The 12405-nt window shown below is 44.2% G+C and overlaps 1 protein-coding gene across 1 annotated transcript in view; it reads right to left on the bottom strand.

The window, feature by feature from the left end:
- Igf2bp2 (insulin like growth factor 2 mRNA binding protein 2) overlaps positions 1 to 12405 on the bottom strand; it is a 122793-nt gene that overhangs the window by 29792 nt on the left and 80596 nt on the right. The window contains exons 3-5 of the mRNA XM_052740219.1: positions 7908 to 7956; positions 6078 to 6129; positions 1754 to 1817 (exon numbers count right to left, since the gene is read on the bottom strand). Of these exons, the coding sequence (XP_052596179.1) occupies positions 1754 to 1817; positions 6078 to 6129; positions 7908 to 7956 (165 nt within the window). The remainder of the gene's footprint in view (positions 1 to 1753; positions 1818 to 6077; positions 6130 to 7907; positions 7957 to 12405) is intronic.

Below are 12405 nucleotides of genomic sequence, written 5' to 3'. Positions count from 1 at the left end.
TAGGGAAGCTTAGAATGGATAGTTTCCTTGTCCTTATTATGCATTGTTTACTAAAATGTATTAAAAATGGATGTTCTATTTCTGATCCTTAAAACTCAGTTAACAATCTAAACATTTTCCATTATCAAATATTTTTATAGAATTCATTGCCCACTCCACTTGACACAACTTTAAAACGAGGTCAAAGCCGGGCGGTGGTGGCGCACGCCTTTAATCCCAGCACTCGGGAGGCAGAGCCAGGTGGATCTCTGTGAGTTCGAGGCCAGCCTGGGCTACCAAGTGAGTCCCAGGAAAGGCGCAAAGCTACACAGAGAAACCCTGTCTCGAAAAACCAAAAAAAAAAAAAAGAGGTCAGCCTTCTCCTGGTTCGCTGTAACTTTAGCTACTGAGCCTCCCTTAAGTTTCTAAATTATGCCCAGTCTCTTGAAAAATCACGTTATCATGGGTACCTCTGAAGTTACAGCTCTTCCTTAGGGGCAAACGCCTAGAGATTAGATTGCCCAGTGTCTGGCTGGTAACATTTCAGTATTTACTATTCTACAGCAGATAGGGTGTATCTATGCCCTCAATCCTCAAGGTTACAGATTATCTAAAAATAACCATTATAAACAACAAAATTTACTTCTGTGTTTTAAAAACTGTACATGAAATGGGAGAATGCCTTTACATGTTTCTACAGCCATCCTACTGGGTAACACTGAGGGTTTGCGAATTCATTACAAAACAGAACCTTCTGAATTCAATGAAGGCAAGAGAGTAATGTGTAGATACGAGCTAAGTGGCACTGGACTATGGCTAGGATGGGCAGAGGTGGCATGGCCTGGCCAAGCTTCACAGTGGATGAGCCCGTATGTTTAGCAATGACCAATTATTTAACTTCCTGAGCCTGTCGGTAGGAAAATGGGTACACTATGTCTCCACACATGCTGAGAACTGCAACAGCAGTGAGGTAATTACCTTGGAATGGGTATAGCCTGGGCTACACACAGCCAGGAAGTACGACCACCTGTTATACTTCTAAGTTCACCGGCCTATGAGGCACTTCAAGGAACTCGTACCAACAGAAACTTCTTAGCTAGGCATGGTAGTACATGGCTATAATCCCCCCACCTCAAGCCTAAAAGATTTAAAAAAAAAAATCTTATTTTTTGTTATTGTTTAAAAAACTTAATCCCATGTCTTTTAGTAGTAAACTCTAATCATTATTGAAGCAACAGAGTAATGAACGGAATTGAGTAGAGAGTCCAAGTCAGTCATGTGGGTGGAATACTCCCAGATAGTTAAGCCTGCTGTTGGCGCTGAGGTGAATCCTTTTTAAAACATCATACCCACTAAAAACTACTGTTTTAGTCTCCATTCAATGAGTGTGGACAGAAGGCTGTGCACATTTCTTGTGGAGAACAAGCATACTCCAGGTAAAGGAGGCCCCAGGAAGCTTGTCAAAGTGGGCCCATGGGTACAGTATCACAACGCTGGTATCCCTCCCTTCCTGACATGGCTCCTGCCTTTCTGCTGATGCCAAGTTCAACACTGTTCAACACGGAGTCCTCTGTATAATCACCCAACAGCCCGGTACGAGCTCCCTGGGGTTGCACAGACATGGATACCCTGGAGTTGTCCTGGCATGTCCAAGAGGATGTGGACTGGCTGGCGGCACCTGTCTTCTCAGGAAGGGTTTCCAGAAGCAGGACTCCAAGGAAACCAAAGACAAGCCCGAGTACACCTGCAAGGAGGCAAACCCAGACCCACTTACATCTTTGCTTCCTCTCTGGTTGCATAGGTCACGTTGACAACAGCAGTCTCTGTATCTGTATTGACTAGGGGAGAAATGGAAATCGCATCATCATTTAAAAAGAGCTATCCCCCTCTGGCCCACGGAAGGCTAACTTCGGAGGAAAATGCATCGTATCACCTTAACTGGAGTCATCTCTGTTTACTATCATTATAGAATTTGTAAATCAAATGTATACCACACTCTGTAATCAGTTGCACCTATAAAACGTTGCCCTGATTTTCACTTATCTTTTTTTTTGAAGATTTATTTATTTATTACGTATACAGTGTTCTGCCTGCATGTTTGCCTGCAGGCCAGAAGAGGGCACCAGATCTCATTACGGATGGTTGTGAGTCACCACGCGGTTGCTGGGAATTGAATCAGGACCATCTGGAAGGACAGCCAGTGCCCTTAACCACTGACTCATCACTCCAGCTGGAATTTTACTTATTTTATAAGTACTTCCGAGTAAGTGAACTATCTCTGTATATTTACGTATTTTCACTTTCAATATGCGCACAAAAGCAAATAGGTCATCAGTTGCTTCATGAGGTGTTTGGGAATGTGCTGTCCCCAGGACTGTCATGCTGAAGTGCTGCTAAGTCACCTCAACTGCAGACACCGCTGGACTTTGTATTCTGAATTACTTCTTTAGGCTAAAATCACAGAGGGAAAACGAGGGGACGAACATGACAAAAGAAAATAAAGAAGAAAAAAATCACCATGGTTCTTCGTGCTTCACTATTTTCAAACTTCTGGACCTATTTATTATGAATTTTAATTGTTAATTTAAAACACACAGACTGGCCGGGCGGTGGTGGGGCACGCCTTTAATCCCAGCACTCGGGAGGCAGAGCCAGGCGGATCTCTGTGAGTTCGAGGCCAGCCTGGACTACCAAGTGAGTTCCAGGAAAGGCGCAAAGCTACACAGAGAAACCCTGTCTCGAAAAACCAAAAAAAAAAAAAAAAAAACCACACAGACTGTTAAAGTTTCCTATCTGCAGTCTGTGGACTCTGACTCCCAGAAATGGCTGGGCTTGAGCCTCCTAGTTAAGATATCCACCATATATTTACACACAATAGTAAGGAAAGTCAACCATATATATCTGTGGCATGCAATGTGTGTGTGTGTGTGTGTGTGTGTGTGTGTGTGTGTGTGTGTGTGTGTGTGTGTGTTCCACCCATCTATCCATCCATCCATCCACCCATCCATCCATCCATCCATGATAACAACGGGAGACTGAGGCAGGACAGGAAGCCTGGGCTACACAGCAAGTCCCTATCTCTAAACAGACACAGACATGCAGACACAGACAGACAGACAGACAGACAGACACACACACACACACACACACACACACACACACACACACACACACACACACAATTCATTCAAAGGGCATGATTGATGAAGCTTGCTTTAACCCAGAAAACCTAAATGAAAAGTATGTTTACACAAAAACCAAGAATGACTAAATCAGATCCTCTCTTCAAAACATGACATTGTGGAATTTAAAGTCAACAGCATTTAAAAAAAATTCTGCAAAGTCACACTAAAGCTCCCTTTCAAAGTAGCAATATTTCTTCTTAAACTTCAGGAGTTCTAGGACCATCCCTGTTGTAACATTATTAAAATGTGAAGAAATGTGACTCTGAGATTCTCAAAGGAATCTGGCATCCCCCAAACATTATAGACTCTAGGATAAAAACGTATTTTGCCCAGTAATTTTTTTTTGGAGGGGGGGGTGGTTTCGAGACAGTGTTTCTCTGTGTAGTTTTGTGCCTTTCCTGGAACTCACTCTGTAGTCCAGGCTGGCCTCAAACTCACAGAGATCCGCCTGGCTCTGCCTCCCGAGTGCTGGGATTAAAGGCGTGCGCCACCACCGTCCAGTAATTTCAAAGCAGCTTCAGACTTGGTGGGGGGATGTTGGGGGACAGGTAGGAGGTGTACAGTCAGCAGTAACTATTGGCACAATGACTGACACATCATCAGCACTGATCCCAGCCCTGGCCTCTGCCCTGGTGCACTCAGGCTGCTCCTAATGGTTCTTACTTACAGATACCCACAGTGCAAAGCGGGGGTATATTACTGTCCTCACTCAGTGTTGTCAGAGGCTTCCAGTCTGCGGCTTTCTAGACCGACAGAGAAGCTGCAGGTGCAGACTCCCAGAAAAGGCATCCTCTAGGAATCGCGGATCCTGAGATTTTGCTCTCACCTTTCACTAATAGTCTCTGCCCTTCAAAGATATCTGTCTTCTGAAAGTCACGTGGTCCTTAATTCTAGAGGAAACTGAGCTCCATTTAAATAATTTATTTCATTGCTCATGAAAGCCATGTTCCTAAGACTTTACTGACAGGCTCTACTGGATCAAAATCACCCAAGAAACACGACAAAAGAGCAGCTCAGTAGCTTGCTCTGTGCCTCAAGGTGCTGGAAGTTGGGCAGTCTCCAGAGCACAGGTGCTGAAGAGCTGCCTGTTGCCCCAGGGCCCTTGCACATCTCCTTCTCAGGTAGCACCATCCTGAATCGATTTCATGGTTATAGCTGCTAATCTGTCTCCATCTCTCCAAAACTGGGATTTCAGGTATGGACCACCACACCCAGACCAGCACTTTGTTTTTGCAATTTTTTTTTTTCAAGTTCACACCTGCTACTAGAATGTCTTCCTTGCAACGACAAGGAAATGAAAACTGAGAACAGAATTCATAGAAAACATTTTTCCTTCTGAGTGCTTTTCTTTCAACTCTGAGCATGGGTAAGCAGTTATGAGAAACAGAGAAATGTTCTTAATAATCGTGGAGGGGAGCACACCCACAAAATTGCTGCTTCAAAATGAGTATGCTTAGTACACTGACAGACTGGACCATCTGTGAGAAATCGGATTCTATATGATCTTTCCGTAAGGACTTTGTAATCCTTTACACTTGTCTACAAAATACATCAACAGGTTTCTACTGAGTGATGTGACCATTCGATGCTACAGGAAGGGTAGAAATCACACTTTACGTAAGTGGAAACAGAATCAGTGCGGTTCAGTTGGTAAGGCTGAGTGACTGTCCAAGGGTTCACAGGCAGGGGGCAATCAGGGCCAATGTAAACACCACCTTTACCATACTTTGGTGTCTTCATTGTCAGCGTCCTGGGATCCACCTTTCCGAGACTCCTACAGAGCTACGTGGGACATCAGCTTCAGATGCCCTTTTGGTTCCCCTTAAAAATCAGTGCTTCAGTCCTTAGCCAATAAAAATGAGTAGCAGGAGAGAAGGAAGTATTTCCTGGGCATAGGCAGTGCTGTTCCTGTGATGGTGGGCCTCAGTTCTGAGTGCACACAAAACCACTAAGAGATTCTTGATTCAACCATGAGCCACTCCCTCCACCCCTATAGTAGGACAGGCCTATATGGTCAAGGAAATGGGCTCAAACCAGTTGCCAAGGCATGGGACATAACATACTTCCTTATGAGCCAACCTGGAGTCTGCCTGAGGGTCTAGCAACAGGTGCTGTCAGAGTTCCTGATCGTGCCCAGCCAATGAGAGACGACCATGCAATGCTACCAGGTTGGGACACAGTGTGGGTGCTCGGAGGAGGGTATATAAGGCCTTCCCCGTTATTGAATAAATGAGTCTGCTGTTTGACTTCAACTGACTCCCGGTGTGTCTGTGTCGTTGATGCTGTGCCTTCTCGATGCCTCCCCGCAAGGGAGTCATTAAAATCCAGCAACACACCCTGAGTCTCCGCAGATCTGTGGTGAACCCTAGGAACCTACATTTTCATAAGTGTCTCAAGACTCTTGGCAGGGAAAATCTACCTCATAGTAAACAGATGTTAGGTTGTGTCCTCACCTCCTAGTGAGCTGGAGTTAGTTAAGTAACAGCAGTGTTAACTATTCTCAGATGAATTAAGCTTGCCCCATCTGAACTATGTTTATTCAGAGCTTATGCTCACTGCAGGTGTTAAGAAGCCTGAATGCTAGGTGAGGCAGCCACACCTCCAACCCCAGCACTCGGAGGCAGAGGCAGGCGGGTCTCTATATGAGTTTAAGGCCAGCCTGGGCTATGTATTGAGTGCCAAGTCAACCAGGGCTACACAGAGACACCCTGAAAGAGTATTCCTTGAACTGAACTATACGGATATACAGAGATGACAGACACAGATGCCTCTGACATGCAGGTGTACAAACAGACGCTAGCGGAAGAACATGTCAAAGGCATTGGGGCTTACTACTTCCCCCTGATGACCCCAACCTGTAAGAAATACAATGTCCTCTCCAACATTCAGTGAGCTAACCTCCTCACTCATTACCTTGTTCCACATTCTCCACTGTCCCACACTCAGCCAACAGTCCATCCAATACCTGTAAAGGAACAGGAAGAAAAGATCATAAAAAAGACACTGATTTGCCTCTACAAGTGAAATATTTTAAAACAGAGACATAGGAATAGTGTAAATAAGTTGGCATGTCGGGTCTTCCACAAGAACTCTACACATCTAAGAATTCAGGACTTTTCGCCGATTGCTTCCCAACAGCCTATTCAATAAGATGACACCACACAATTCTGGAGTCTGGGAACTGAACAGTTATACTCATCTGATGACTCAAAACCATGCTGTTGAAATGAAAAGCAGACTAGAGGACAGAGCTCATTTTTCTTTAGGGAATTTAACAATTCTTCCTTTGGCTTTCCTCAAGGGACCTCCTTATTTATTCAAGTAATAGACTGTGTAGACTTCAGATTTTCCATAGTAAAAAAATTGTTCTTGAGCATGGAGAGATCACAGTAAAGAGTGTGCATTGCTCTTTCAGAGGATCTGAGTTCGTTCCCAGCACCCACATGGCAACTTATAACCACCTATAACTCCAGTTCCAGGGGATCAAATGACTTCTTCTGGCCTCATGTGCTACTGAACACATGTGGTGTACAAAGACCCACACAGACACACATACATACACATAAAAATAATGAATCTTTTAAAAAATTTGTTCTTTTGCTTTGTTTTGTTTTGTTCTGAGACAGGTTTCTCTATGTAACTTTGGAGCCTTTCCTGGAACTCACTCTGTAGACCAGACTGGCCTTGAACTCACAAAGATCCGCCTTCCTCTGCCTCTTGAGTGCTGGGATTAAAGGCGTGCACCACCACTGCCTGGCAAAAGTTTGTTTTTGTTTTTTTTTTTAAGATTTATTTCTGAGATAGGATCTGGCCGTCCTGGAAATCCCTACATAGACCAGGCTAGCCTCAAACTTAAGAGATCAGCATACCTCAGTCTCCTAAGCACTATAATTAAAGTCACACACCACTATACACCACAATGCCTGGCTATTGTGTGTGTGTGTGTGTGTGTGTGTGTGTGTGTGTGTGTGTGTGTGTGAGAGAGAGAGAGAGAGAGAGAGAGAGAGAGAGAGAGAGAGAGAGACAGACAGACAGAGATAGAGACAGAGACAGGTGCCTGAAGAGGCCAGAGGTATTGGATCTGGGGTCATAGGTAAGCCACTCAATTTGACTATTGGAAATTGAACTTGGGTACCCTGCAAAGGTAGCTTTTCAGCCTCGTCCTGTTTCTTCTTCCCCTTTTAAAGACAAAGATAAAACAGCTTTTTTTTTGAGGCTGGTCTGGTATCCTGTGGGTTAGGGCAGTTTGTTCCTAACAGTGGGGCCACTCCTTGCGTCCTACTGTATTTTATATTAAGATAGCGATCTTAGAACTTGGAGTGCTCTGCAGATATATCTTTAATGGTTACTTATAGCAACTAACTCAAAACAAAAACAAGCAAACAAAAAAATCTACTCTGACAAAGAGCTTTCTGTTTCCATAGGTTTCCCGGTGCCTCAGCCAATCAGAATGTGAAACAACAAAAATCTTTCATCAGCTTATACGGTAAGAATCACGAAGAGGTGCACACTTTGGTCTCCTGGCTGGTGTGCTGGTGTTTTGGTGTGGTACCTGAGGGAGAAGACTGTGAGAGGCCAGAGTGCACTTCGCTGGAGAGGGAGAAACAACCTCTAAATCGCGCTGTGCGCCCCAGCACTGGAAAGGAAGGACAGGACCCAGAGGTGTGGGGGCAAGTCTCAAGGTCTCTGAGTCCTAAAGTAAAAGGAAGCTAAACCAAGGAAGTGTCTGGTGTCCCGGCTTACCTCCCACTGCAGGTGAGGCGGGATGTTTCGAATCTGGATTTTTCTGCTCCTGTAAAGACAAGAGCAGTCTAGAACATTTTCTCCATACACTCCAACTTCCGCAAATAACAAAATCAGACAGAAGATCATAAATCAAGTTCACTGTCCAACTATATGTACCAAACCCCCCAGAGAACATTCCTACAGCGGACAGTAGGCTCCGCATTTTAAGGTTTCCAATTACCTTGGGAGGAAAAAAAAAATCCACAAATTGCAACAAGTTAAAGAAACTACAATTTGCCAGGCGGTGGTGGCGCACGCCTTTAATCCCAGCACTCGGGAGGCAGAGCCAGGCGGATCTCTGTGAGTTCAAGGCCAGCCTGGTCTCCAAAGCGAGTTCCAGGAAAGGCGCAAAGCTGCACAGAGAAACCCTGTCTCGAAAAACCAAAAAAAAAAAAAAAAAAAAAAGAAACTACAATTTAAATACAGATTTACATTTCCAATTTCCTACTAAAGAAGTCAGAAGATAAACCACCATATATTGTTTCTATGATTATTCTCTCAAAATATACATGCTTGCAATTAATCCTATCCCTAGGTTCAAACATAATGGGTAAGGTCACAACTACTACAAGCTTAAACAAAATCAGATTTTGTTTCATGTCAAATTTCTTTTCCAGAAATTTATTTGCAGTTCGAAATTAAAACATCATAAAAATTTCCCATCTCCCACTCCTCGCTGGAAGCAACTTGTTTCTGTATATCTTCGGTTTCATATAAATACAGACTTACGTCTCTTACAGAAGCACCGGTACGTTCTCCACAGTCTGTACCTTGTTTTTTCACCCGATAGTAACACACTGACAATCTTCCTCTTAGAAAGCTTCCTTGTCTGTTTCCTACCCCATGAATGTCTGGCATTTATTTCATCTCGCCACTTTCCTTATCGTGAGTATTTAAACTCTTCCCTCTCTCCTCTCCCCTCCCCCCCTTTCTTTTTAAATTCAGAGGCCTTTCTTAAGACATCCTGAAAGTCTGATGGCTCTAAATGATTTAGGTATCTTCTTCTGTGTTTGTTTTTGCTTTTCAAGACAGGGTCTCTCTATATGTAGCCCTGGCTGTCCTGGAACTTGCTCTGACCTCAAACTCACATACAGATCCTCCTGCCTCTGCCCTCCGAGTGCTGGGATTAAAGGTATGTGCCACCCAGCTCTTCTTCTGTTTTTTTTTTTTTTGTTTTGTTTTGTTTTTTTATGTAAACAATTACATAGAAAATGTAACTAAAATTACACAGAAAGTAAGCCAGGCCTGGCGATCTAGGTTTCTTATACTAACAATCATAAGACAGGAGGATCAGAAGTTCAAAGCCAGCCTGGGAAGAAAGGCAGCATGGTCCTTCTATTCTCATCTGCTGAGACCCCATTAAACCCTGGGAAGACCCACCAATGTACAGAAGTGCAATTTTCATTGAGCTCAAATTCCACCAACACTCATTTGCGGGGGATGTTGGAGAAGGAATGTGGTCCCCATTCCTCTTCCCTTCTTTCTGAAGCTCGTATTTCCAAACAGTGTTTGTACACGGCCACATGCATCCCCATGGCTTCAACCTTAGCAACAGCCTCGGAGGAACAAAGAAGTACAGACTACGAAAAGGAAAACCAGTGGAGCAAGCAGCTGGCTCATCTCTTCCCTGCACAGGCAGGTTTGAGGAAGTGCCTACGGAGGCCAGAGGACAACCTCAGGTGTGTTCCGGCAGACTCCGCGAGCCTAGAGACAAGGTCCTGCAGTAGCCTGGAGCTCCCCAAAGCTACTAGGTACACTAGGTTGGCTGGTGCAGGGATCACATGTGTGAGCTGCCGGGTAATCTTTAAAGTGTGAATGTGTTGTGTTAACGGCTAGTGTGGGTTAGGATGTAAAACCTCACATCTTATGGCCAGATGGAAAAAGCAGCAAGAATCAAGAGTCACTTTTCTGTCTCCAGGTTCTAAAGCCTGGTTTAGCACACTCTTTGGCCACTGATCTTAATAAAGAGGCATGCCAATGGTGGCTACACAGAAATTTCCTACAGACAATGCCACCAAACCCATCTGTAGAAAAGTCATCAGAATTTAAGAAGATAGAGTATGTCTAAAGAAAAAAAAAGTTTGTTATTTCCAAATATAAATATTGACTCTAACTGCTAACCAAAAATATAGCCCATAGACAGCAACTTATTCATGAGCTCAAGGATATCTGAACAAACATAGCTACTGCACAGTAAGTATCGATCAGCAGATGATAAATAAGTTAGTTAAATATATAGTTATATATAAATAAGCACAGAGTTATAACAGACAGCTGTTAAAAATGGAGTAGGTATATACACACATAACCTTGCAGGGAACTTTCCAAGGCATGTCGTTACAGAAAACCAGTTACTAATTAAGTTGATCCTGGTTTTGTAAATTATTTTTATGTATATGTGTATATGGGGGTGTGTGTGCACTATGTGTGGGTGCCCATGAAGGCCAGAATCAGACCCCCTAGAACTGGAGTTACAGGCGGTTGTGAGCCAACCACCAAGGGTGCTAGGAACTGAACTCGATCCTCTTACAAGAGCAGTTCACGCTCTCAGCCACTGAACCACATCACCAGCCCCCCCCAGACGCAGACCATAACATACAGGCTGTTATTATGGCTGGCTTGTATCTACTATGTAGCCAAGGATGGCCTTGAACTTGTGGAGATAAATTCTCCTTTCTCAGCCCCTCAGCTACTATAAGAGTTTTAATTGTTGATCTTTTTTTTAAAAAAAAAAAAATAAGACGGGGCTAGAAACACAGCTCAGCAATCCAGAGCACTGAAGAAGAGGTCTATACACATACATACGGGCAGGAAACTCACTGATGATGGCCGAGCAAGGCACTGATCTATGAATACAGCAGAATGTCACTCGGAGCCATTTTATTACTTCCTCCCTTCAGCAGAACAGTAGTGTTTGGTTTTCTCCTAGGTCCACGGCCTATGCAGTCTCCGTGCCTTGGCCACCCAGGCAGTATAGGGCTGGGGTTCCATCTCACAGAGTGGGCCCGAAATCTAATCGGGTGGTGGCTGGCCACTCCCACAAGCTTTGTACACTACTGCACCAGTGTGTGTGGCAGGCAGGCCGCCACGGAAGACAGAAGAGCTTGTAGCTGGGTCTGTTTGCCTTTCTCCTTCGGGAGCATGCAGAGTGGCGTCCGGCACCATGAATACTACTAGGCAGGCAGGCGAAGGTTCTATGTAGGCATCAGCCCGACTTCTTCGTGTTCCGTGAGTTATGCAGGGGCTGTCTTCAGCAATACGGCCTTAGCATCCGTTTGTGGGGAGCCACAAATGGCTTGGGTTGTTTAGGGGTTTCCATGAGACCCCTTTGGCCAACACCTTGATTAAAAGTTACCCATTTCCTGCACTGGAGGTTTTGTTGAGTGACAAGAGATGTTTAGCAGGGTCCTTTATTCCATTTAGATCTCTTTCACATATGCACATATTTTAAGAAGCTTTTACTTGTTGGGTGGTGGTGGCACACGACTTTAATCCCAGCATTCCAGAGGCAGAGGCAGGCGGATCTACAGAGTTACAGGACAGTCAGGGTTACATAGGGAAACCCTGAGACAGAGAGAGAGAGAGAGAGAGAGAGAGAGAGAGAGAGAGAGAGAGACAGAGAGACAGAGAGACACAGAGAGAGAAAGAGAGAGAGACAGAGACAGAGAGAGAGACAGAGAGAGAGAGAGGCTTTTACTTTATTAGATTTCCATATGAACCCTCAAATGACCCTTAGTTTAGTGGTCCCTCCCCATACTCCCCCCATGGCCCCCTTCTTTTCCTCTCTTCTGGTTTGATCCTCCTGTTCCAGCCCACGATCACGCAGCATCCCCCAGCCTCTTCTCACCCACCCATAACTATCTATTGTATTTTTCTTCCCTAGGGAGATTCTTCCTTCTCCACCAGTCCCTTACTCTATACCTGAACTCTGTGGTTATATGGCGGGAATGTAAACTTGTACACCCACTATGGAAATCAGTATGGCAATTCCTCAGGAAGCGGGAATAGACCTACCTCAAGATACAGTTACACCACTCTTGGACATATACCCAAAGGACTATCCATTCTACTACAGACACTTTCTCAACCATGCCCATTGCTGCTCTATTCATCCTAGCCAGAAAACTGGAATCAGCCTAGATCTCCATCAACAGATGGAGAAAGAAAATGTGGTACATTTATTTACACAACAGACTACTACTCAGCTGTTAAACGGAAATCATGAAAGTCACAGGTAATCATGAAAGTTCTGATGTAACCCAGGCCCTAAAAGACAAATATGGTTATGCATTTGCTTACATGTGGATGTTAACTATTAAGTCTTTGATAAGCAGGGTATAATCCACGTAACTGTCATTTTAATCAATGTGTAAGATTTAGTCATTAAAAGTATACCAGAACTTGCTAAGTAAAGAGGGAACAGGATTGCATCAGCCAACACTCACATCTCTTGCTC

The sequence above is a fragment of the Peromyscus californicus genome, unplaced genomic scaffold (genome assembly GCF_007827085.1).
Source record: "Peromyscus californicus insignis strain IS unplaced genomic scaffold, ASM782708v3 Scaffold_16__1_contigs__length_79575227, whole genome shotgun sequence".
In the NCBI taxonomy this organism is placed as follows: Eukaryota; Metazoa; Chordata; class Mammalia; order Rodentia; family Cricetidae; genus Peromyscus; species Peromyscus californicus.
Note: the sequence above shows the minus strand (reverse complement) of the source record. Positions and strands in the feature narration are given on the sequence as shown.